This window comes from Gadus chalcogrammus, chromosome 15 (assembly GCF_026213295.1).
Source record: "Gadus chalcogrammus isolate NIFS_2021 chromosome 15, NIFS_Gcha_1.0, whole genome shotgun sequence".
Lineage (NCBI taxonomy): Eukaryota > Metazoa > Chordata > Actinopteri > Gadiformes > Gadidae > Gadus > Gadus chalcogrammus.
Genome location: NC_079426.1, coordinates 17,826,939 through 17,851,920, shown reverse-complemented (window position 1 = coordinate 17,851,920; position 24,982 = coordinate 17,826,939). Strand labels below are relative to the sequence as shown.

Sequence of the window (24,982 nt, the reverse complement as noted above, 5' to 3'; positions counted from 1 at the left end):
TTAGTTAGCATAAATAATTTTGTAAATTACCAACATGCCTCACCCTACACCCACTGTCATGAACACGCTTGCATTAATGCAAAGTCATCTTTCTCAATTTCTATTTCCAGAATGCTTTTATGATTGCTGAACAGTACCAAAATGAACTCTCCATAGCAGAGCTCCAGGCTGCGACCAAAACTGATGCTTTTGCGACCATTTATCATTTCGATGCAAGGTTATTTTTTCCCGTTGCATCGATGTCTGTCAAAAAAACGATATATATATTATGGTTCTCCCAGTACGATGTTATAGTGTCGCTGCACCATCATGCTCCTGGTGAACCATGTAGAATTTCAAAACACGGCTGTCGCAAAGCCAACATCAGATCCAACGTCGTTCTTTTTCAGTATTTTTATTAGAATAACACTTCAAAAAGCTAAGATTTTGATTTGATTTTAGTCGTGTTCTATGTTTAATATGATGGGTGGTAATAAAGCTTTTGAGCGGTGCTGGAAGTAAGATAGCCGCAGTATGCAGCGCAGGTATGAGTACTCTTATTGGAGACACGCAGACTTAAGTTAACAAACACGGCTAAAAGAATAGCTAGTGCACTGTACAAAGTTTAAATAAAATTGCACCACAGCACTAGTTCTATTCAAGATAAGAGCGTGCAAAGAAATAACACAGTCACACTATTCTGGATGACAGCTCCCGATAGAAAAGGAGAAATAATCGGAAGTGGAGTATATTACCTAATTACCAGACTGTTTGACTTTTTAGGTAGAGATTCTTAACATAGGAGGAAAAGCAGAAAGAGTTGGTTTGTGCGTAGATGTCTAGGCACCAGAGGTAAGAAAGAAACCATCTATGCATCAAAAACCTTTTTACAACTTATTTCAACCAAGTTAATCTTGCAAATGAAGGTACACTGATAGATGGTACGTGACGAAGGACATGCCAATATTGCAACAAAGTGGTGGAGAAAGGTCCCAATTTGTTAGGGTTCCACCAAATGAAAAGCAAGTGTCACTAGAATAACTTTTGATTTTTGAGCCCTGCAAAGCTGGTTATACTTTCATAACTTAATCCTATTAAGATATGTGTGCATTCTTGATATCAGGTGCTATGTATGGGGAATACAGATGATTGACACACAGCCTTGGTTCAGAATTGAATTCCTTGATGAAAACTTGTCTGGAACGGGGACCTTGGTCTGAGGTCTGGGGCTCGTTGCAGCCCTTCTCAACCCAGGTTCAACCCATTTAATCCCTAATTAGTTAGAGGCAGAGGAATCTGCCTGAAGGGGAATTGATTTGCTGGTCGAGAAAGTAGGCTCTGGAGCTGTAGGCCAAGTGGCTGTACAGTAAGCTATCTACAAAACAAAGTCCACCATAGAGTAGTAACAGCCAGACCAATAAAAGAGCAATAACAGGCTATTCAGTAAATGTTATACACACTTATAAATAAAACAAAACAGTGAACACAATATAACTGCCTTCTGCTTGAATGTGCTGATTTTCTGTAAAAAGTTTGATGTGGGAATAAACATAGTGCAATGTTACTCTGATTTAGCAATCTCCCAATCACCGTGGCAATAAAGATGTAAAGGCTCTGGTAGTTGTCCCGCTTTTGAACTGTATTGGTCCTGAAGAGGCTTTTGGCTCCCCTCCACCAAGCCCACCCCGGCTAGCCCATTGATCTAAAGCTCCAAAATGTCTAATTTGTCACAAAAGAGGGTTGGATTGGGGCAGCAGCCAATACTTATCTCTGAGATACTTTGGCAGGAGTGATACTGATAGCCCTCCTTCGTTTCAACGGACAATGAGAACATTAACTGAACACTATAGTTATCCATCCTGACCCTATCATTTATCAGTGTAAGCTGAAATGTTCAGTCTATATATGGACACATTCAGCTGCCATTGAGAAATAGCCAATGATTTATGTACTATGAGATATGAAACATCGAGAGTGAAAGAGTCAAAATGTCAAATCCCATGCAATTGTTGCATTGCATTTGGATTAAAGTGCTTTGCTGTGCTGTCACTTCAATGGTTTAGAAAGTAAAAGTAATAAAAAAAAAATAATGTCATCCAGATTAATACTCCTGCCGGTGCACTTGACCTTGGTACTAGGCAGTAGCCCTGGAGTTGGTCCCCAGGCGCTGCATTGTGTGGTTGCCCACTGCTGCTAGTGCTCTTAGTGCTCCTATTGATGCAAGTGATGCAATACTCTATATCCTTCACGAAAAAGTATTTCAAATAAATCCAAAAATAAAAATTCAAAAATGGTATGTGGTTGTTTACTGGCCAGGGACTGCAGATGCAAATCAGCACGAAGAAAACTCAGACGCAAGACTTATGTCTGTGCTCCTTGTTCAGTTTACAATCCTAACGCCCACAACATTGGCCTTGTGCATCAAAAGGCTATCTTTAAATGTGTTCTCACCAAGCTGTTGAGTTCAGAGTCGTCGTAGCTGTCACAGGGGTGGATCCCTGCGCCGCCAAGGGGCTCCAGACCCTCCTCGTCCCACATGTAGGTACCTCCAGAGCTGTTGGAGGGCGACAGCTCCAGCGAGGATCCCTGAAGGAGGTCACCTCGCTCTGGGGACACCAACGGGCTGCACTTTGAGTCCTGCAGGGCTACGTCCTCTTTACCACCTGAAGGGTTGACAAAGGCAGGACCACCGTGGATACCAATACGAAAACATGGCATGCACACATTCAAACCCAGACACACGGACAGACGGACAGACGGACAGACAGACCTGTGCCTCGTTAAGAACTACATATAACAAATATAATCTTAGAAAAATATATATAAAGCATGTCCTTATACTCCAGAATGGTACCTGCTGCGTCGAGGTTGCTCCACTCCATGGTCTCATTGAGGAAGCTCCGAAGGCGCAGCTGGGTGCTACTGTCAGTCTTGGTATCAGCCGTATCCCCATCACTGAACGTATCCGCCCCACTGTCAACATCCTCCAGAAACTCTTCACTGGTGTCCCCTCGTTCCACAGAGGAGGCAGAAGACAGTGACATGTCCTCCAGGGCCTCCCCTGCTACAGTACCATTACTTAGTTGACTTCCTCCTCCTCCCCCTTTGCCAACAGAGTAATCACCATCAATGTGCAAGTCTGCTTTAATGATCTCGCCTGTGTCCTGATCTTCTCCCTCTTTGCCTGATTTCCCACCAGGGCATCCAGGAGCAGTCACCGGCCTGGCGTCGCCCTTCACACAACCCATGAAAAGGGACTTCTGCAGCTTGGTCTGCCGAGGCCGGGCCAGCTTGCAGCCAACATAACCCCCATTGCTACCCCCCAGTGGCTTGGCTGTCATGCAGCTGGGAAGGAGAGGCTTCTTCAGGGCAGTGGGTGTAGTGGGCGTAGAGGCGGTGTTATTGGAGAGGGAGGAGACGGAGGTGGCCGTCGCAGACGCTCTGCTGTACTGAAGTCCTCCACCTCCTAGACCTCCAATGCTCCCTCCGAGGCCCACCCTAGTATTGCACAGCTGTGGGGGTTTAAGGAAGCTGGCCTGGGGGGGTCGGAGAGTAGTGTTGGCCAGGGGCTTGGCCAGCTCCACAGCGCGGTTGAAGGAGAAGGATCGGGTCATGGGCTGGTTGGTGGGTGAGGGGATCTGTTTGAAGTGGGTGAAGCTGTGCGAGCGGACCATGTTGTCCATGGACATGTTCTTAATACTGTCACTGGACAGGGAGAGGCTGTCCTGGGAGCCGCTGAAATGGAGGCTGGAGGTCCCCTTTGGAAGCGCAAGACCAGACATGGGCCGTGGGCGAAGGGGGGAGTTGCATCCATTGTGGTTGGCTTTGGGAGCTCCGAGGGGGCTCTGCGCCAGCTTAGTACTTGGCGTCTTAGAGGTCTGCTTTGGGATGGCCTTTGGGCTCGAGACAGACAGCAATGAAGAGCCAGATCTCCGGATTGTGGGTGTTCCAGGGGTAGCATTTTTCCCCTCTTTGCGCAATAGGAGCGGAGTCTGAGGCTTGACTTCCTGTGGTTTCACGTCCTCAGGACTAGTGGGGGAGGTGGGGGGCAGAGCCGGGCTGGGACTGCTGCAAGCCTCTCTTCTCCACTTCAGAGAAAAAGAAGGTTTGCGGACCAGTCCATTCATGTGTGTCGCTGTAGTTGTGGTTTTGGTGTCCTGGCTGGGGAGGGTGGATTGTGGGGAGCCATTGGGGAGGGAGCTTGCACCACCTGCGGAGGAGCGGCCACCAAACTTGGGCAGTCTGGATACCATGGCTATTCCAACAAATGGCTTTTCTTCCATTAGACGCCGCTAATGGCATGTATGGGCCTTGAATCATACAGAACTGTGGAGTAAAGGAGGGACAGAAAAGAGGGAGAAGTATTAAGACGTATTAGGAGAAGTATTAAGACTTATTGGGTAATCAAACGTTTTTTAGAATGAAGGTGCAATGTTCTTAAAGCCATTTGAATAAAAATGGACACTTTTTTATCCCCACCATTGCTAGAAGCCAATATTCAAGAATAACAGTAAACCTTAACTCAGGGGTGCCCAACCTTTTTTGACCCAAGATCTACTTTTCAAGTAGCCAACCTCCCGAGATCTACCAGCAAACCTACCTTCAAGCCAGGGGGGGGGGGGGGGGGGGGGGTAGAGAACAATTGTTGACGGGGGGGGGGGGGGGGGGGGGGGGGGTTGTATCGTGAACCTACGGACTTCAGTGGGGGTTTCATTCCATCTGCGCACGGCACCTTCTCAACGATAATCAATAATCTTCCTCCCACTCAGGGTGAAAATGGTAGGTCTTAGCTTGTTTCCCCTCAGCCATGCCAACGTTTAGGAGTGTGTAACTACTGTTGACGGCTTTCAACTGCTGTTAACAACACATGCGCTACCGCGCGTATATGTCCCGCGCAAATTTAATTTCATTAAAAAAATAAATAAAAAAATAAAAAAAAAATTTTTTTTTTTTTTTTCTTCACCCCTCGCGATCGACTTGGGATCTGTCGGCGATCTACTGGTAGACCGCGATCGACTGGTTGGGCACCCCTGCTCAAGTCAATTATTTTTTTAATTAAAGATGAAATAAGTGATATTAATAATTTGTTCATCATACTTTGAGTCAGAGAAAAGCAAAATTGGGAATTAGGAAAAGAAAATGAAGTACGTATGAAGTCATCAAATAATCATTATCTTTCCCATGTTCTTTCTGGTGTAAAGCCTTTCATCTCACCTTAGGGAAGAGGGATTTGTTTACTGTGACAAACACGCCCTATGTATTATTTATGTACTGACAACATGGTTGCCTGAGGCAACTGTGTCAGTAAGTTATGGCCGAGTTGTCCACTGCCTGCTCAGAGGTAGAGGGTAAAGTCAATAATAGGTAGGTATTGCCTGAAATCATTCCTCAGAGCACCTGGTGATCATGTGTATACAATCTGGCTTTTAAGTAAATGTGTTTCAATGCTGCCTGGCTGGATGCGTTTTGTTTGGTTTTTTATGTAGCCTGTAGGCAAAGGACAGAAGTATTTGCTGTTCTATTCTACAGTAAAGTGGATCTTGTAAAAGCCAGGAGTAAGCTCAATAAGTCAGGTGACCCTTAACTCCACGATGACCTACTCTACAAGAAGCACAATTCCACCAGAGGCACTGGGAATCTGCCTTAGTGCCAAAGAGAGCACTGGGTCCGTTGACACACATAAACGTACCAGACACACCAGAACACACAATGGCATGCCTACAAACGCTAAGCAGCCTTGTACCGTAAATAACACAGAAGCTGCGTTGATGTTAGCCTTGACCTTCTACCCTGTTGCCCTACCCACTTTGAGAATGTTGTGGAGTTGTACAAATCACTTCTCCAGACGCCTTGAATGGGAAACTGGTCTTAGTGACAGGACTAGACAGGTATATTGTGTTTGCGTGACTGCATGTGGAGTTAATGACATTTAATCCAGAGACACATAGGAGAGAGTGGGAGGGAGAGTGAGAGGGAGAGTGAGAGAGCTTTCAAAGTCAATTCAAGTCATGGGGCAAAACATCAAAAGCTGCCTGACAGCCGGAATGATCAAAGACACATACTCACAATCTGTTTTGGGTTGAGCCTTTAATTAACCATGTTAATACCGAACCCTTCTTAATAATCCTCATCTAAATCAAAGAGGAACACTTAGGGCACGAGTCAGCCATCCTGAATAAGAAAACGATCAGATAGCGGGCCCAGAGGTGGACGCAAAGAGCTTCCCCATGAGACCATGGCAGCAAGACCAGGCCGACCAAATGCATGGAAAGAGCCTGGGGGACACTGGCTCGATGTTACCGGGAAGGAATCCAGATCTGGGAAATGTGAAAGGGGGCCGTGGTGGATGATAATGCGCTGGAGAGACAGAAGCCTCACTGCAGCTTCCATTCTGTCACGGACCGTTACGATCCTTTGAATGGGTCAATGGGCATGTGTAAATAGTCGGCTGGAACACCTGCATGATCAGGCTACATGCAATGGTCTACCACCGGGATGTCATCAACTGAAAAGCAACATGTCGGGTCTAGTTGGCAACGAGTTGGCTCGGGGGAATAGCAAGAGATCAATCAAATTGTAAAAACGTTTAGGCAACCCTTTTAAGATAGGATTAAGTCATCAATAGCTGTACAGAGGATAGCCTTTGGTTCTAACACTTAATGTGGAATTTATTATGTAGATAAATATATATTTTTGTCACTCAGAATACAAAGGCAGACAGAATCCCTTTCCTAACGTGTATTAAGACCAAAGATCATATCAGGGCCATACTCCACGCAACCTTTGAAGTAGTTAGGGCAGACTTGTGCGTGACCGTGTTTCTCATGTCTGAAAGAAAAGAAAACAGGGCCCAGATTCTCTATTCATGCAGAGCTCCCTCGCTCTCTCTCTCATAAACACACACACACGCTAACTGACCCCATTAAGGAAGCACAGACACACACAACACCAGTGTGTTATGAATGCACTTAGCTCTGCCACCAGGGCTGAGTAATGTGTTTAATCAGTCTCTCACACACACACACACATATTGAGGTCAGTCGCTGTAGGCTGGGCAGCCAAAGCCTCTTTTCCTTGGTGAAGGGGCAGGTTTGGGTGGGGTCTCTGTCTGTGTGTGTGTGTGTGTGTGTGTGTGTGTGTGTGTGTGTGTGTGTGTGTGTGTGTGTGTGTGTGTGTGTGTGTGTGTGTGTGTGTGTGTGTGTGTGTGTGTGTGTGTGTGTGTGTGTGTGTGTGTGTGTGTGTTGGGAAGTCAGATTAAGTCCACACTTGGTTCACCCAACTACCATTCATATTAATGTCAGTGTCAGAACACCTCGGCACACTTCTGGAACAACATGCCCATATATCTAGGTCATCTAAGTAATTACTCAACCAATAATATCGGACCAACGAAACAGTTTCTTTGATACATTTGCTGCAGGAGTTCACTTCAAGTTGTAGCTCAAACACGTTAGGAACCCTAAAAAACAACCATTATTATCAAGAATATTGGCACACGCCATAGTCGCCTAAATAGATAAATACGATGATAAGTACAGGTATATTGTATTGACTATGAATTAACTTGACAATATATTAGCTCTAAGAATGTTTATTTCTATTCATTCAAGAGGCCCTTAACTCAATAGCACACCATACCCATGGCCGAAGAATAATCAACCATTACAGCACCCATAGTCACATCATTCACACGCCCTTACCAATATCTCACCCACACAAACACACACACAAAAAGGTCAACCTTAAACATTGTTCAATAATTCGCCCTAGGACAAAAAAATATTGTCAACTATGAGACACAACCTCTTATCCGCCTTGCACACATTCACAACAACACAGGGCATAGACCAGGGTGGCCATCTGTCCACCGTTCACGAAGGGCCGCCCCTCCCCCCGGCCCCATGGCATTGTTCATTAACGTCTTTCAACAAGGCTGCCGTAAAACCCGAGCCTGTACCAGGGGTCAGCTTTCATCCGCACTCGAGTGAGACCACAAGTGAAACCGCTTGGTGATTACACAGGATCAGCAGTGCAGGTGGCCGCCGCCGCCCCCGTACTTACAGGTGGGAGGTTATGCCTCGCTGTACTCGAGGCAGGATAGGTGCCCGGTTGGATCTGCTTCCTCATTATGTGGGCTTCAAAGGCGAGGCCACTCTGTTCAGACAAACAGGGCTAGTCTACTTTATTTCTAATGATGTCACTGTGCGGTGTGGTCACATGATTACAATAAAGCAGATGAATGTTGAAAATATTGAAAAGTCACGTATATTATTTCAACATTCGTCGTTTCATCATTCATTTCAAAATCATGGATCTCTGCTCAGAATCATTGTCCTGGCAGAACGCCTTACTGTGTGACCACGTGGGTTTTCTGGTTGAGACACATCTCAAACAGTACAGGGTACTATTGTAGAAAAGAAAGCATGACTAGCCACCCCAAGGAAATCAAATGTAAACGGAAGAAAAACACACATACCTGAAATCTACCATGGCTCATTCATCAAAAAATGTTGTACAATCAGTGCATACAAATATTGCTTGTGTCTAACGGGAAACGGAATTAAAGGCCCATAAACACAAAAAATAATGCTTTAGAAAGGCAGAAATAGAGAGAGGAGGAGGCTGAAGAGGATAGAAGGTACAGTGAGCACAAAGGGTCCAGCTGGCTCGGGTGTACAGAGACGGACCCTCCAATGGTTTTTTCTACAGCTGTTTCCAATCAGCGGTGGGCATAGTGGGCATGCGATGGCAGCCTGGGTCTACAGAAACATGGAGAAGCAACATTGCCTCTCTGACTTCCTTCCAGCCAGCCCAGAGGACGTAGACCAAGTTGGCACCGGACGACTCTCACAGAGAACATAAATCAGAGACGAATTAATTCCATCTGTACACCAGCAGGTGTGCCGAGATTCACACCGTGATTTATTCCAATAAATATCAGAATACACACTTAATTTGGGGCAAATATCACCTTCACCGTCGGCAAAAAAAACAATATCATAATGTAGGATTACGTTACAATTACAAAAGACCTAACCCTAGAGGGTTAAAGGAACGACATTCAATCTTTTTTGGGGAGAGAGAGAGACAGAGACAGAGAGACAGAGACAGAGACAGAGACAGAGACAGAGACAGAGACAGAGACAGAGACAGAGAAAGAGACAGAGACAGAGACAGAGATGATATTGAAGATTTTTTGTATTGATAAATTTCCATACATGGAACATTTTGAAATCAATAATAAACCTAAAAATGTATTTCACTTCATGTCAGGTCGAGTAAACGGGGTCAGGTTGTTTAACGGAGTATTAAGTGACCATTACATTCACCGTCTTATTGAATAAATTTGTGATTATTGACCATGGCCCATTTATCCAGAGATGTCTTGAAAGCACCTCATCTCATCATCTCTTCAAAACGGCAAACCAATTTGAACTAATTTGTCACATTAAAGGCCGCGTTGCAGGGTTCATTTTCTAACGAATTTGTGCAATTTGCTTTTTGGTAGTAAAGATTTAAACTGTTAAGTTTTTCATATCGACTTCCTCTGCATATACACAGTTGTACCTACACGACACCGGTGTGGGTGTCCTGTGTCGAAACACCCCCCACCCCAACCCACCCCACCCCACCTCAGCGGGGTTCTGTTTCACAATAACTTGGGTAAGACTGAGGCCTACAAAAGATCCACTGTACACCTCTGTGTACAGTGGATGATACGCTTGAGCGATGCATTTACCCCCCCTCCCCCCCGACCCCCTCACCAATACATTACTCTCCATTTCACACCCTTGGCCCAGTGAGCCAGCTCGCATCCCAGCACAAATCACCACTTCTTGTCATGAGGAGGGCTCCGGATCCTATCTCAACACGGCCGCATGATCGGAGGAAGTGTGGACCTACACTCAGACTTCAGCAGGCCTGACTCTGGAAGAGTTTCAAACTGGGGCAGGAGGGTGACTTTGAGGAAATGTATGGAAGTTATTTTCAATGACACATGCCTAGCACAGAGAGTAGTTTTGGAATGCAAGTAACATAACAGCGGGTATAGGGTTACAAGCCTATTTGACTTCAAGCCTAATTTGAATTTAAAGTAATACATTATTAGACCTTAGAGACCATTGCAATATTAATTTTGAAAATGGGGAAGATACTTTGCATGAAGGCATAGACCTTTTTATATCTTAAATAATAGAGGGGAAAACTGCCTTATTCAGGCTGTAAACAGCTTTTGATTAAATCTCAACAGTAGAAAATTGTTTGAAGCAACTCAGAAAGCATTTGTATTCCATCCATACTAAACTGGTTTAATAAATAATCTAAATAGAAATCATAAAGCTCATAAATCACATTGAATGTCAAGAATAAACTGCCTATATTTCAGCTGTGGTGAGGTTTGTCCCCACCCACACCAAAAAAAGGAAATTACATCAGCTAAAGATGAAGGGATGGAGAGAAGGAGGAGTGACTGGTTGGCTCAAACTAGATTATCATCCCTGCAGCATCAATTGGTCCTTGGCAGAGTTTACAGCGAAGCTCTATCAAACTAACCCATTGTTTTTCATCCATCCCTCTCCCGTCATTCCATTTCTCCCTTCTCTCTCTTTCTCCATCCTCTCCCTTCTCTCCCCCTCTCCATCATACACAATCTCGGTGTGATGGACAGGCGGGGCAGCCAGGCGGTGTGACTCCTGCCCTCCCTGGCTTCAGACTGCAGGCCAGTCTATCCCTTCGGCTGATCTATAACTTAGGGCCCCGTCATCATAGCATACAGAAAGACATCCATCTGGGTTGGCCCTGGCACACCCATTTAAAACACACCCCCAACGGGGGAACTACAAAACAAAAACCACTGTGAAAAATACGTTTTAGGACTCATGTCAAACGTGCTGTTAATATATATCACTCTAAAAGTCAGTAAATTAAACCCTTACAGCCTGCCTTGCCACCTGTCTGAGAAAATATCCCAGACCTCATTCTTTGTGTACTGATCTATCAATCTCTGAGTCTCAGAAGGGCTGTAACTGGAGGTCATTTGAGGACAGGGCAGTGATGCGTCACAGCATCATAACCCTGAGGGCAGAGATATACTACAGGCACTAAGCCAGAAGCTAACAGGATGAGACTGCAGGGAAGCTCAGCCAATAAAGACACTAAGCTAATGTGTATTGATTGAGAGCGGGAACTAAATGCAGAGGGAATGCAAAAAGTGGCTAAGTGGTGCCAATCCAAGAAGAAGGTATTGAAGTGTTGCGCGAATGCCGCAGTTGTAAATCACATTGAGGACAGATAGACCGACAGATGGGTGGGCCGGGCAGGCAGACACACACGATGAGAGGACGGCAAGACTTCCACATGGTTCTGCCTCTGACCATAACTCATCCAGATAGACATGTGCGATATGTACACACAAACACACAATATTGATGTCGTTTTGGATATAAAGAAATACCATTATTCAGTTCAAAAGTATCTTAGCCACTCAAAGAGAAGATATGAAACCTTACCGGTTAAGCAGTGCACTCAGGCCAGCCACACTGAGCCAACTCAGAAACCCACTTCCTGCAGAAGGGTTACTTAAGATCACTAAAGTCCTGCATTACGTTACCGAGCAGCTCTTATTCTGTAGAAGCCAGAGAACAGGAAACCGGAAGGATGATCACTATTCAGATGGTGATTGCTCAGTCTGCCTCCTGTGTGGGTATAGGCAGCTGTGATTGGTCGTTGTACGTGCAGCGTGATTGGTGCGATGTGTTATTGTGGATGAGTAGGAGGTTCAAACATCCCACCCTTTTAATATTTAATAGTGCTCCTCCAGAGAGTGCAGCCCCAGTTAGAGGGTAATAAAGAGAGTGTTCCCATGCAAGTGAGAGTCAGAGAATCTTCAAACGGTCGCAGCACTCCACCTCACTATGATAGCTTTTATATATTCAGGAAGAGATTCATGGGAAACCAAATAGATTGAAATAAGAAACTAAGGTAATGTTAGAATACCCCCCTCAGAGAGTAACAGCACAAAGGATATGAGGGCAAAACCGGGGCAGTTAATTGTTAACAAGACTTTACAAACAACAATAATTAAACCAGAATAGATGAGTCCGAAAAGGTATATCACAAGATTAAATAAAGAGAGAAGAGAGAAGTGATTACAAAGATACATTATTAATCTGTTGTGGTTCTTTGGAAGATGAATTGTACATCCCTTTCTCATCGGATGCTTGTCAGAGAGGTGTAAAAAATATCTGCCATAGAAGATCAATATCACCTGTTCACAATACTGTACCAGGTATCAGACAGACAGGCAGGTTAATAAGGATCGTTATCGTTATGCTGATTCATGTGTGTTCAATTCAAGAATGAAGATATTGCACATAATAATTTGCACAGTAGTGAATAATCCACTGCCTGAGCTACTCTGTATGTCCATACATTGACCTCCTAATCAGTCCCTGGCCAAGGGCCTTTACAAGATGTGTTGGATGAAGAAATAATAATGTGGGAGAGAGACAATGGGAGAAGGGAGAGGAGACCTAAATAATACTAGAAATCTTACAAAAGCAGATATTTAATGTCATTGAACTGAAGCAATCTATGAAAAATCACATATCCAGCATCATTTTACTCAGTTTCTCCATTTCTTGCAAAGCTTCAATTTTCTTCCTGTAATTTGCAATCTTTTTATTCCTGTAATGCGGGGGGGGGGGACATTTTAATTCCCTAATTGGGAAAAATAAGAACGTTGGAGGGGCCTCAAATCTGGTAAATTATATTTGGTTTATCCCTAAAGCATCTCAGATATCAGACTTCCATTATCCTAATAACATTACTTCTCCTGATTCCACACCCATTTTTGCACCTGCCATTGCCTCCTAGGCAGTGTGTGTGTGTGTGTGTGTGTGTGTGTGTGTGTGTGTGTGTGTGTGTGTGTGTGTGTGTGTGTGTGTGTGTGTGTGTGTGTGTGTGTGTGTGTGTGTGTGTGTGTGTGTGTGTGTGTGTGTGTGTGTATTGACAGCATTGTCACTCTTAATGCATCACATGACCTTGGCATGAACCAGTGTGTTAGACGCACAGTCCCTCTCATTTCCATCTTGGCATTGGCACTGGTTAGGCTGATAAGTGTTTCCTGCCAACAGGACAGCGGACTTGTCATCACTGTCAAATAAGGCATTTGAATCGTTCCGAAACAAATCTGGGAGGGGTTGGAGGAAAATATCATACCCTCGACTTTTGTAATGGTCGCTTGAATGGCGTTTATGGCTCTAAAACCACCACTGACTTATGATTGGCCCAGACTATTAGGATCTTCCTCAAGGCTCTCTTGCGGACAAGCCCATAGAATTGTTAGAAGAGAGCCGGGAAATTGAGACAACAAGCCATCCAAGCTGCAATCAAATAGCGTATCCCCGGCTAAAAACAGATCCACTGTATCTAACGCCTAGCACATTGTGCATCCACCCTCTGTGACGGATACAACAATGAAAAAAAGGCAGGGAAAACCATGGGAAAAAATACCTAATTTAATGTTATCCTGTACACCAGGAACTCCCTACTACAATGTTTCTCTTGATCTGCTAGTTAGCTTATCCATAAGATCTCATAAATACATACACGGGACTCCATCTGTATCCCGATCAGATGACCGATTACGTTCTTACGGCTTAGATCCCGTGAAGATTAACAGAATACGTTATGCAATCCTCTTACAGCGTCATGCTAAAATATCAAACCTCAAGGCACAGCACTGACGTGTCCTCAGTCATGACCTACTTATTCCATACATTTAATCCAAAACAATTGAATGTTTTGTGATTAAAGTCTGTGATGTTGAAAACCCTGTAAGGCCTAAAAAAAAAAAAAGTTTGGTTCCTGTTGGTTGTCAGTTGAGGTCATGGGTAGGTAGGGAATTTATTTAATTTTTTTATTTCATATTTTCCAACGGCAGCGAATGATAGGTAGGTTGTTTTCATTTAAAAACGAGAAAATTCGCTCATCCTTGTACAGAATGAAGAGGTGCTGTATCAAACCGAAATTATAGTTTGCATCAAAAAAAAATATATATATATTTTTTTTTTATAAAGCTCATAAAATAATTTGGGTCGCACATAAATTGACAGGGTCGGTCGGAAACCGTAACCAAAAAAAAAATTTTTTAGGCCTAAGAAGAAATCCCCTCATGCGCTGTTCTTGGTAATTCATATCTATCGAGTCTTCCATTTAATCCATAAAACAGTGCAATACCCATGTGATTGTGAAACAAACACAAACAAACATGTACTCAAAACAATACAAAAGCTCATGCAAATAGAACACAAAATCAACCGCAAATGATAAGCGATGCATGCATACACCACAACACAAAACCAAGAGAATACGCGCATGGAACAAATACGTTTCCAAAACCAAGTTCATGGATCATTGTCATTTTAGTAGTCTAGACTGCGATTCGTTTCAAACACAACAATGACATACCCTGCTCTTTCCAACAATGACATCACCTGCTCTCCAACAATGCACTTACTTGCACTTCCCGACAATTACATGAATTACTGTTAAACAGTATTCAGACTACAGCACATGGCTCAGACTTATGTCTCCATTGCACTGCTGATGTGGCAAATGCCTTGCTTTCCCTAGATAAACTGTGATTGTCAAGTGAGTCATCAGCCCAATTCAATTGACGCACGCTGGCTGTAACATTGGGTCTGCTGGCCAGAGGTGATAATGAGAGAGAGATGTATCATGTATAAAAGTAATTTACCGGTAATCTTTTCATCACACATGGCATTATCTATTTGGGAGTGATAACAATGGTTATTATTTTTACAATTCAATGGTATGCAACTATGTATTTTTCTCACAATTGTCTGAGCCCATTCAATTTCCATTGACCCATTGTTTGCAGCACCTACTTCACACAGTTCTTCAACAAGAATATAAAACATCATCACTATCACTTTGTTTGTTTGGCAGCATAATTATCGGTTCATTTGGTCATAAATGGCAATGGTAAACAAAGCAGTCTTACAGCCCAGTGGAACTTGCAAGGCTTTTGTGTAGCCTTCAAGCTTCCATTACAAAACCTGTGTCTTGACAATCATGTGCTACTTAAAGCCCAATGGAGGCCGATTTGATTGTAATTGGCAAGGAAATGTATGCTCGACTGAACTTGTGTTGTAATTGTGTTATAATGGCTTCTCAAATGTAGCGACAGGCGTTCAAACGATCCAGCTTTAACGGACATGTCAGCAGGAATCAATCCAGGATGATTGTACAGAAGTCCAACATAACAGAGGCGGCCACAGTTAGCCTTTTTCTTCCTGATACCACACCCCTATGCTCTCATCTCCGGTAGAAAGACACTCCCCAGGTTTGAAAAAAGATTTGAAAGGAGTGCCAATACAAAAATGAGGCCCATTGTTATGTCAAATTTCCCTGAAGGCCAGTATTGCATTGAGTGATTTGAATAGCGTTTGCATGCAGGTGTCTGAAGTCTATGAATTGAGCAGTCCTTTTGAGTGAACTTCCTTTTGTACCCTGGCTTTTTCCGCCATTCCATTCCTTTATTCATACTAATCAAAAAGTGTAGCTGGTTAACTAAAGCATCCGCAACATATTTATAACTCTGACTATACGCCAAATATCATATACGCCAAATATACAGAGCTTCGCAAAACAGTAATAGACAAAACCCTGACAAAATAGTTGCTCTATTAAAATTGTAATTTATTGTAATATTGTTCATGTTCATGTCATAAATCAATATAACATAAAATAATGTGTGCCCAAATAAAAAACAAAAACAGGATCAATATAGCCTTAAAAAATATTCAATGGTCCAATATGATGCAACACATCCATAAGGACTTGAAAAGATGACTTAAAAGCATGAGTCCTAAACTAAAGGTTAGAAAGTGGTTGCTAAAGCCACAAGCAACAAACACACCTTAGCTACAAAAATCCTAACCTGTTGAACCATACACTGCTGACAATAACCCAGTGTCTAGATAAGTAATGGAAATATAATGTGGATATATCTCATCCTGTAGGGCAAATACATTGTACTCTTGAACTGCATGTGGTCCTCACACCTGTGTGAACGCTGATTAACCCACTGTACAAACAACTAAAGGGCTTTCGTGCTGACTAAATCCAAAATCCTCCCCACATTTCAAACTTCAAGAAATTGCTGTGTGCCGGCCATCAACAAATACACGTGAATCACCCGATTAGGTCACAACTAGGCATGACAGCCACAGCAGAATGGAGTAGAACTTTATTATACAGTAATAGAAATTCACAAACACTACACTAACTTCTACAGTTTGTCCATGGGAGTTGTAGCATGTATGGCATGTTCACGACATTGGTAAGAGTTGATACCAATTGACCAAGGGGAGAACATTATGGCAAACAAAAATACATTTTATTAAATGCAGTTATCTACTGGAGAAGCATCAGGAGGACTCACTACATAATATTCCCCCTAAGTCGTATTTACGTCTTGAGAATCACTAAATAACGATTCATTGAAAGGGAAGTAGATCTTTCCCCTTTCCACAAATAACAAGTGGAAATTATTGTTTGAAAGTGACACACACACACACTGGCTCCTGGTCGGAGACCCTAAATCTCTACTAATACTGTAATGTCTGATTGTCAGGCTCAACAGAACTCAGATCATTATGAAATAGGTTACAAACTAAAAGCTGGAAATAGCGGTACTTTCAATAGCGCAAGAACAAGACGTTACTAAAATACCTCACTAAATCATGTGTTCTAACACGTGGAGAACGTGCCTTCACAGCGACACGCTAACGCGTTACGTACAGCACAGCCAGGTCCAACGGTATAGTCTCTGCAGGGGGGAACACCAGGCTGCTACACAGTGTCTAATAATAGCGCTAATGATAGGCCATGTACTGCGGGAACGGGGAGAAAATAACATCAGCTCCTGTTGCCTCATCCTGTCGCCACACATACACACACACATGAAAGCATGTGCCGTGACCGCTGTAATCCTGTTATATACACCGCTTACACTACAACACACGAGTGCACATGTGCACTCACTAACAACACTGCAATACACACATGCGTTAACGGGATATGCAAAAGCATAAGTATTTTCTCGTGTCAAACACACACACACAGTGGCAGTGGCAGTTACACAAAGCATCCATATCTGATGAGGCACACTGCATGTAGTCTATCCCCATCCCTCTCTGATGACTCCTGCCGTAAAACATTAATACAACATTAATCTCACCACAACTCTACAACTAGTTCTCTGCATTTCAACATCTCATCCACAAGGCTGGTGCGTCTTCAGGGCCATCTTATCTTAGCTCCTTTGAATTAATACTAGGCCTTGAAGACACGCACACGATGAGCTCACACACGTCTCCCTCACATCAACACACACACACCCTCTCCTCATCCTGTAGACCTCCTGGCTCCTGTCACGGTCGGATTTCAAGTCAGAATAATTAATGGGAAAAGCTGTCACAAGAAAACAGAAAGGCACATGCACACACACATGCACACAGGCACACACACACATAAAGACACAGTCCAAAATGTAAAGCAAACCACTTACATGCTAAATGCGATTTGGGGGGTCTTCAGCGAGACCCACAGTGGCGTCACTCAGCTGTTGCTGGTTGGAATTGTATCATAAACACAGCCAGCCGTCAGCAGCCACACCAACAGGTGTACCACTGTTGGTGTTGGTGTGTGTGTATGCCCCCCCCCCCCACACACACACACACACACGCACACACACACATGTGTGTGTGGGAGAGTGAATCTCATCAAGCCCACGTGGAACTGTCTGTCGTGCTAGAAAGCGTGGTGCTAGTGTATAGGAACTCCTTCAGCCATTGAGGAATGCCCTGTCCTAATGTATAACGGGGTGTTGATGCCAGAGGCATGTGCACCGCCTCAGTCTCAGTCTCGTGCTGCCTGATATGTCACTGGACAGGCCTATGAAACAACTGACGAGTGCAGCCAATAGGGACACCGCATGCTGCAATAGTTTTCGATGTTAATAGGCAATAGATATTGTGTAGAACTTTGTGTCTGTGCAGCAGATGTGTGTAGTGATGCGTGTATCATCGATGTCGTCATGTTTTTGTTTCGCACAGAATCCAATTAAGAGACGCGTGTAATAATTAGGGGATATTTTTGAATGGCAGATTGATGTTACATAATATGTGTCCATCCCTCAGAAAACTCTCAACATGTTCATTTTTACGCTTCGCATTGCAGCCTTTCCATACCCATCACTCAACTTTTGTGTTGACATCCTTGCAGAGAGGGTGGGTGGTACTACTGTTAAAACAGATTGTATCCTGAGTGCTCGGTTATTAAGTGACATCATTGAATCATTAGATCTTAATATCAATATGTAACATAATAGAGCACATAAAACGTAGGCTGCTATGCTATTGACACTTTGACAACATTTCACATGACATGTTGGTTAGCTTTAGCACAGCTACACTAGTTGCAAATGAAAACAATGTACCATACGATATAAGACCATCTTCATGACGCTATACCATCATAACATCATAACATGAGTCGTTGGTGCTCTTACCTGGAGGATGAAGTTACGCCATGGGTATTACTGCCATGTGTATGACTACCACAGACACCAACAAGTCTGGGTCCAGCTGTATCCAGGTCAACATGTGAGACCCCAGGGTCTACCTCGTCCTCAATGTCAAAGCGAACGAGAAAGTAAACAGCGGAAGGAAGTGAGTGTTTAACGCTCGAGTTTCTCAATGTTTGTTAAAAAAGAAAGGACCCCAGCATCATCACTTCACGATATGAGTCGGAACAACACACACAGCTGCGCTTCACACAAGTGGTAGTTCTTCTCACGGTGTTTGACAACGCGCTCGTCCGTTATCCAGCAGCAGGACTCACCAACGACATACACCGACGACGTTAGAAACGGTGTTTAAAGTCGTTGTGTGTGTGTGTGTGTGTGTGTGTGTGTGTGTGTGTGTGTGTGTGTACTAATCCTCCCTGCTGAGTAGAGAGGGCTGAGTGGTAGTTCGTCATTCCAGTATCCTCTGGTCGGGTCAGGGGAGGCGGAGCGCGCGGAGGTCGGGTGGGAGGAGCCTGGTCCAGTGGGCGTCACCCGGTTTGGTGGGAGGACCCCTGGTCCAGTGGGAGGAGACCTCGCTAAGCTCGGACCGTGGCGCGTGCCAAGTGATCCTCTTTCTCTCAGTGTCTGTGTGCTTGTTATGTTTAAAAGATGTCTGAACTTAAGATGAAAGATAAGTACAAGTGCGATGTTATTTTGTTAGGAAATGTTAAAGGTAAAAGTTTTTTGGAAGAATTAGGCCAACCTTATATCAGTCTTTTCTTTGCCGCGCCCACTCGCTTTCCAGCCATTCATTGATTTGACATCAGACTACTAATGAATTCTACTAATAATGATAAAACTACAAAACTGGGGTTTTAGCCTACATACAATTTAATAAGATGGGTCAATACAACGAATGAAGGCCAACTAATTGTACAATAGTCAAATATTTGATGAATATATAAAAAAGTTATACAGAACTCCAAAACAAATGTCATTTTTTTAAAACTCTGTACATGGTAAATGTAACCTGCCCATCTGGCCGCCAGGGAGCGTTCTTTCACCATACACTATTTTGGCCAATAATTTTGTGTGCGTTTGTTTTAAATGAGTATTTAAAGACCATTGTTTTTTTGACCTATCATGATCCAGAACACCTCAATACAAATCAAAATGTTTCTGGTTACATTACAAAACACCGTGATTTTGTATACAGAATTTGCATTTTTAATATTACCTTCTGGCAAGACAGGCATAGGCTAAAGGCTTTATGTGGCTCGGGATAACAACTAAATTATACACATACAGAGTTCAAGCACTCATTATTATCACAGTCTGATAGGAAAAGTGCATGATGACTAATATGGTTTTCCATCCATCATACCAATACACATATCCCTTAATTTAACAATTTGGCTCACTGAAAATATCAACAAGGTGGTACCATAAATAAATGTATTAGAGGTTATGAGGAGGTCTTATGAGAGTGGAGGTCTAAATACCGGGGGTTAAAGCATGTCTGAAGGCAGAGATGAGAAGCAGATTAAAGAAGAATGAACAAATGATGGATCACATGAAACAGTATTGGCAGGAATCTGAGATTGCTGATAGAAAAAAGTGATACACCCTCGTATGAGGTGGTGAGAGAGATAGAGAGATAGAGAGGGAGAGAGGGAGAGAGAGAGAGAGAGGGAGAGAGAGATAGAGAGGGAGAGAGCAAGCAAAAGAGAGAGAGAGAGAGAGAGAGAGAGAGAGAGAGAGAGAGAGAGAGAGAGAGAGAGAGGAGAGAGGGAGAGAGAGCAGGAGAGAGAGCGAGAGAGAAAGGAGGGGAATGTCTGCTGTCAACGTGCAGAAGAAGAACCTGGGCAGCAGTGCAGAAGTGAGTCCAGAGCGGTCCTGGTAAGATGTCTTTTCTTTCGTTCAGTTAAGGAAATAGAGAGTAATGCGTCTGTCTGTAATGACTTCCTTGGTGAGATGCTGAGTGGCAACTCTATGTAATCGAAACCTGAAGTTCCTCTCTAATGGAAACGGTAATCTTCGTATAACTCAATGAGCCACATTGTTCCTGCTTGCGTGAGTTAGACTGACAGGCTGCATGCTGGACTCTAGACTCCTAGACTTGTCTAGACTAATGAGAGCTGATCCTATTTCCAACAAACCTCCATTTCCATCTTTAATCTAAAAGCATTCCATATTGAAAATAATATAATTGAAAGACATACTCCTTGAAGTATGGCCGAAGTCCAGGAGGTGAATGTGTTTAACCTTCTTGTTCTTCCTTAAAGGTGACAAACAGGTGGATTTAATCAACGATCCCATGCAGGATAGACTTCTGCAGACCAGAGACGAGAGCTATCCTTTTTTCCTGCTTCTTGCCCAGAAGGACTGTTTGGTTCAGACCATGAACCGGAGCTGGACCCTTCCCTTGGTTCTGGTGCTGAGTCTTCAGACAAGTACCATCCTGGTAAGTATGTTGACTTACAAATGGTTACCCATATGACCGCTGTTAAGCTTTGACTACAATGCTATCAAAAGTACCAAACTCATTGTAGTAAAGAGTGATTTTAGCTTGAGGGAGCTAAATAAATGTACCTTGACAAAGCCTTGAATAAGCTCTCCTTATGTGTTCTTCTTCCTAAATACATGTCAAAATGTGTGTTTTGTGTTGGATGGTCATGACTTCTGAAGGTGTTACATGTGAACAATTTGGGTGGAAGGCTTCAGTATTCAGGGTCAGCAAGGCACCTGTTTCTGATCTACTGTGGGATTAACGGCAGCAGATGTGAGTCTGGCGTCAACTTGAAAGCTTTGCGGTATAATGTATGTTTAAAATGGGGGAGATGTTCTCAGAATGGGAACATACCATTCCTGTTGGTTTATTTCAGTGTTGTGCTTTCACATATGGGTTTTGACATGAGATAATGTTTTGTCTTACAGATCTGGGGTCACTTAGAAAATGTAAAAACGTGCATAACATTGCTGGGCAATGACGCACACTCAGTTATTAGAGCAAGCAGGTTGTTATTGGTTCAGGAATGACCATTGGATTTGGATTATGTAGGCACAGATGACATTATTTGTTTTTGGTGTGTGTGTGTGTGTGTGTGTGTGTGTGTGTGTGTGTGTGTGTGTGTGTGTGTGTGTGTGTGTGTGTGTGTGTGTGTGTGTGTGTGTGTGTGTGTGTGTGTGTGCGTGTGCCTGTTTGCGTGTGCCTCTATGCATGTGGGGGTGTGTGTGTGTGTGTGTGTGTGTGTGTGTGTGTGTGTGTGTGTGTGTGTGTGTGTGTGTGGTGTGTGTGTGTGTGTGTGTGTGTGTGTGTGTGTGTGGGTGGGTGGGTGGGTGGGTGGGTGGGTGTGTGTGTGTATGTGTGTGTTTGTATCAGGGAGGTAGAGCTCAGCGTAAACAGAGAGAGGCAGAGGACAGCTTGAAACCATACCTTGGCAGAGTGGACCCAGGTAAACTGTCCAGTATTAAATCACTTAAAGCTGTACAGGACATCCAAACCCATGTGTTGCTCATGGCCCTTTGTAAGGCTACAGCAAAAAATGTATATGTGACTGCTCCAGCTTGATAGATACATTATATGCAGTATTAATCAGTTAATTCAGTTTTGAAAACCTCTTCTGCTCTCCGCCTGAAAGCAGCCTTATTACCTTCCTCAACTGCTTGATTGAATTCTTGCAGTTCAATTTAGTACATCATAATCTCCAAACATGTGGCAACTGTAAAAAAAAGAAAAATAGAAGGATAACTGATCTAGAGGCTGTGTGTGTTGTGTTCCAGAGAAGTTGTGTGAGCTTCTGAAGTGCCACAGCCCAACAGGGTCCTGGTGTCAGGTGGTTCGCAATAACGGCGTCCTCATCCCAAAGTGTGTGTGTCCCCGCTCCTGCCCACGGTAAACAGACACACAAAAATCAACTGCACATTCGTCTTTGACTTTAGCAAGTGCATGTGTTTGATACGTACACATAATATAAATAAGTAGCTTTTGGTTTTGTTTTTAATTTAGAAGCAAAAGAAAACACGCTCTATTGAATTATACATTGTACTTGCTCTTTTATTCAGAGAGAGGGCGCCAGTGTGCAGCGTTACGGGGAGAACTTATGGGAACGAGTGTCTCTTGCACAAAGAAGCTTGTCGAAAGAGACGTCGCAATGAATTGGCCCACAGAGGACCCTGTCTTAGTAAAAAAATCATCAATACCACACACACATATGCACACAAAGGCACAAACACACACAACTACACACACATCTACACAACCACACGCACGCACAAACATGCAAACACATGCAGACACACACACATGTACACATGCACACACGCAAACACACAAACACATTCACACACAATAATGCACCTATGTAAACACAACTGATACGGACCCCACGCACGCACACACACACACACACACACACACACACACACACACACACACACACACACACACACACACACACACACACACACACACACACACACATATACACGCTAAAGACCCCACACGCATGTAGACACACACACACACACACACACACACACACACACACACACACACACACACACACACACACACACACACACACACACACACACACACACACACACACACACACACACAACCGTGAATACTGTACTCAGCAGGGACAGTGGTTTGCATAATAAGCCCGTAGCAGTTCCTCTGTATTAGTTCCCAAGGGAGACTGCACGGAGGAGGAGTTTGGCCAGTTCCCGTACCGCGTGCTGGACTGGTTTCTGCTGCTCAGTCGCATGGGAGGGTCCTACGCATCTGCCGCCGTGCCGCCCCAGACCTGCATTAGCCACGGGCAGAGATTACAGCTCGCACAGGTGCTTCAAACAAAACACGACCACAAAGCAAACAGGTCATTGTCGTGATGTGTCCGTTATTTGAGCTGCGGTTTTGTAATGCTAAAAGTAACTGTACACGAGTAAGACCTGGGTAGAGGTGTACAGATGGATCATTTGTAGGCCTCAGTCTTACGCAAGTTATTGTGAAACAGAACCCCACCGAGGTGGGCGGTGTTTTTTTCGACACAGGACACCCACAACGGTGTCGTGTAGGTACAACCGTGTATATGTCCCATTGATTTAAAAAAAAAAAAAAGCAGAGGAAGTCGATATGAACAACTTAACGTGACAAATTGCTACAAATTGGTTTGCCGTTTGAAGAGATGATGAGATGAGGTACTTTCAAGACATCTCTGGATAAATGGGCCTAGGTCAATAATCACTAAATTATTCAATAAGACGGTGAATGTAATGGTCACTTAATACTCTGTTAAACAACCTGACCCCGTTTCCTTGACCTTACATGAAGGAAAATCAAAATATAGGTTTATTATCGATGTAAAAATGTTCCATGTATGGAAAATTATTAATACAAAAAATCCTCAATATAATTTCTTTATCTCATTATTTATTTCTCTCTCTCTCTCTCTCTCTCTCTCTCTCTCTCTCTCTCTCTCTCTCTCTCTCTCTCTCTGTATTTGTCTCTGTCTCTGTCTCTGTCTCTCTCTCTGTCTCTCTTTCTCTTTGTGTAGAGGAGGTTCCACCTGTTGGACAGAAACAAAGATGGTCGCCTGAGCCGCAGGGACCTGAAGAAGCTACGCTACAAGAAGATGCCTCTGGAACACTGCGCCCTACAGTTCTTCCAGTCAGTCCTTTTCCATTCACAACACTGCTGTCACCAAACACCACCTCATGGTTCAAAGGCTTCCCTTTGTTGAACGAAGGTTGGGAGAGGCTATGTATTTCAGTTATGTATCAAGTAGGCTATTTCATCGCAAGTATTTGAAGAAACAAGCGCTCAGTGCTTATTTGTATTTAATTGAATTGGGCTTTCAGTTTGAGGACATGATGAACCACATACAAAATAATATGATGCCACAAATCTTTTGTGTGAAACCAATCTGTCCCTGCCTGACAACATGTGATCATCTGAGCTATAGGACGCTCTTCGGCTCCTTTCTGAGCCACAACGGGTAAATGTGTCACCCTGGGACGGAGCTCTGTGACCATGTCACACCTCCCACCATGCAGTTCTCTCCGCACCTCCTCCATCGCCTCTAATCCTCAGCCCCCCTCCCCTCTTCCTGTCCTCCCCCACTCTCTCTCTGTCTCTCTTCAGCACTCTGTCTCTCCATCATGTCCTCCTTTCTTCCCCAAAGCACTTCATCTCTCCTTCCCAGCTGATTCTCGCAAATTGCTGCCATCCGCAATCTCTCTTTGCCTTTGCTTTTTTTTTTTTTTTTGCTTCCCCCCCTCTCTTTCACAACCTTGCCAATCAATCTATTTTCTCTCTCTCTCATCTTTCCCTCATCTCTCTCTCTCTCTCTCTCTCTCTCTCTCTCTCTCTCTCTCTCTCTTCTCTCTCTCTCTCTTCTCTCT

At 43.8% G+C, this 24,982-nt stretch overlaps 2 protein-coding genes across 3 annotated transcripts in view; one reads left to right on the top strand and one right to left on the bottom strand.

Moving 5' to 3' along the window:
- Positions 1–19,027, bottom strand: part of ccser2a (coiled-coil serine-rich protein 2a) — a 48,356-nt gene extending 29,329 nt beyond the window's left edge. For both annotated transcript variants that reach the window (XM_056610049.1, XM_056610047.1), the window contains exons 1-3: positions 18,578–19,027; positions 2,834–4,305; positions 2,431–2,642 (exon numbers count right to left, since the gene is read on the bottom strand). In XM_056610049.1, coding sequence (XP_056466024.1) covers positions 2,431–2,642; positions 2,834–4,262 — 1,641 coding nt within the window. In that variant the 5' untranslated portion in view covers positions 4,263–4,305; positions 18,578–19,027. The remainder of the gene's footprint in view (positions 1–2,430; positions 2,643–2,833; positions 4,306–18,577) is intronic.
- A 1,403-nt stretch (positions 19,028–20,430) lies between these two features.
- sparcl2 (SPARC-like 2) lies at positions 20,431–24,321 on the top strand. Its single transcript, XM_056609998.1, has 7 exons — positions 20,431–20,473; positions 20,860–21,038; positions 21,957–22,029; positions 22,358–22,469; positions 22,640–22,758; positions 23,265–23,422; positions 24,136–24,321. Exons 2-7 carry the CDS (start codon positions 20,892–20,894, stop codon positions 24,319–24,321), a joined length of 795 nt encoding a protein of 264 aa, XP_056465973.1. The 5' UTR covers positions 20,431–20,473; positions 20,860–20,891.
- Positions 24,322–24,982: the final 661 nt, after the last annotated feature.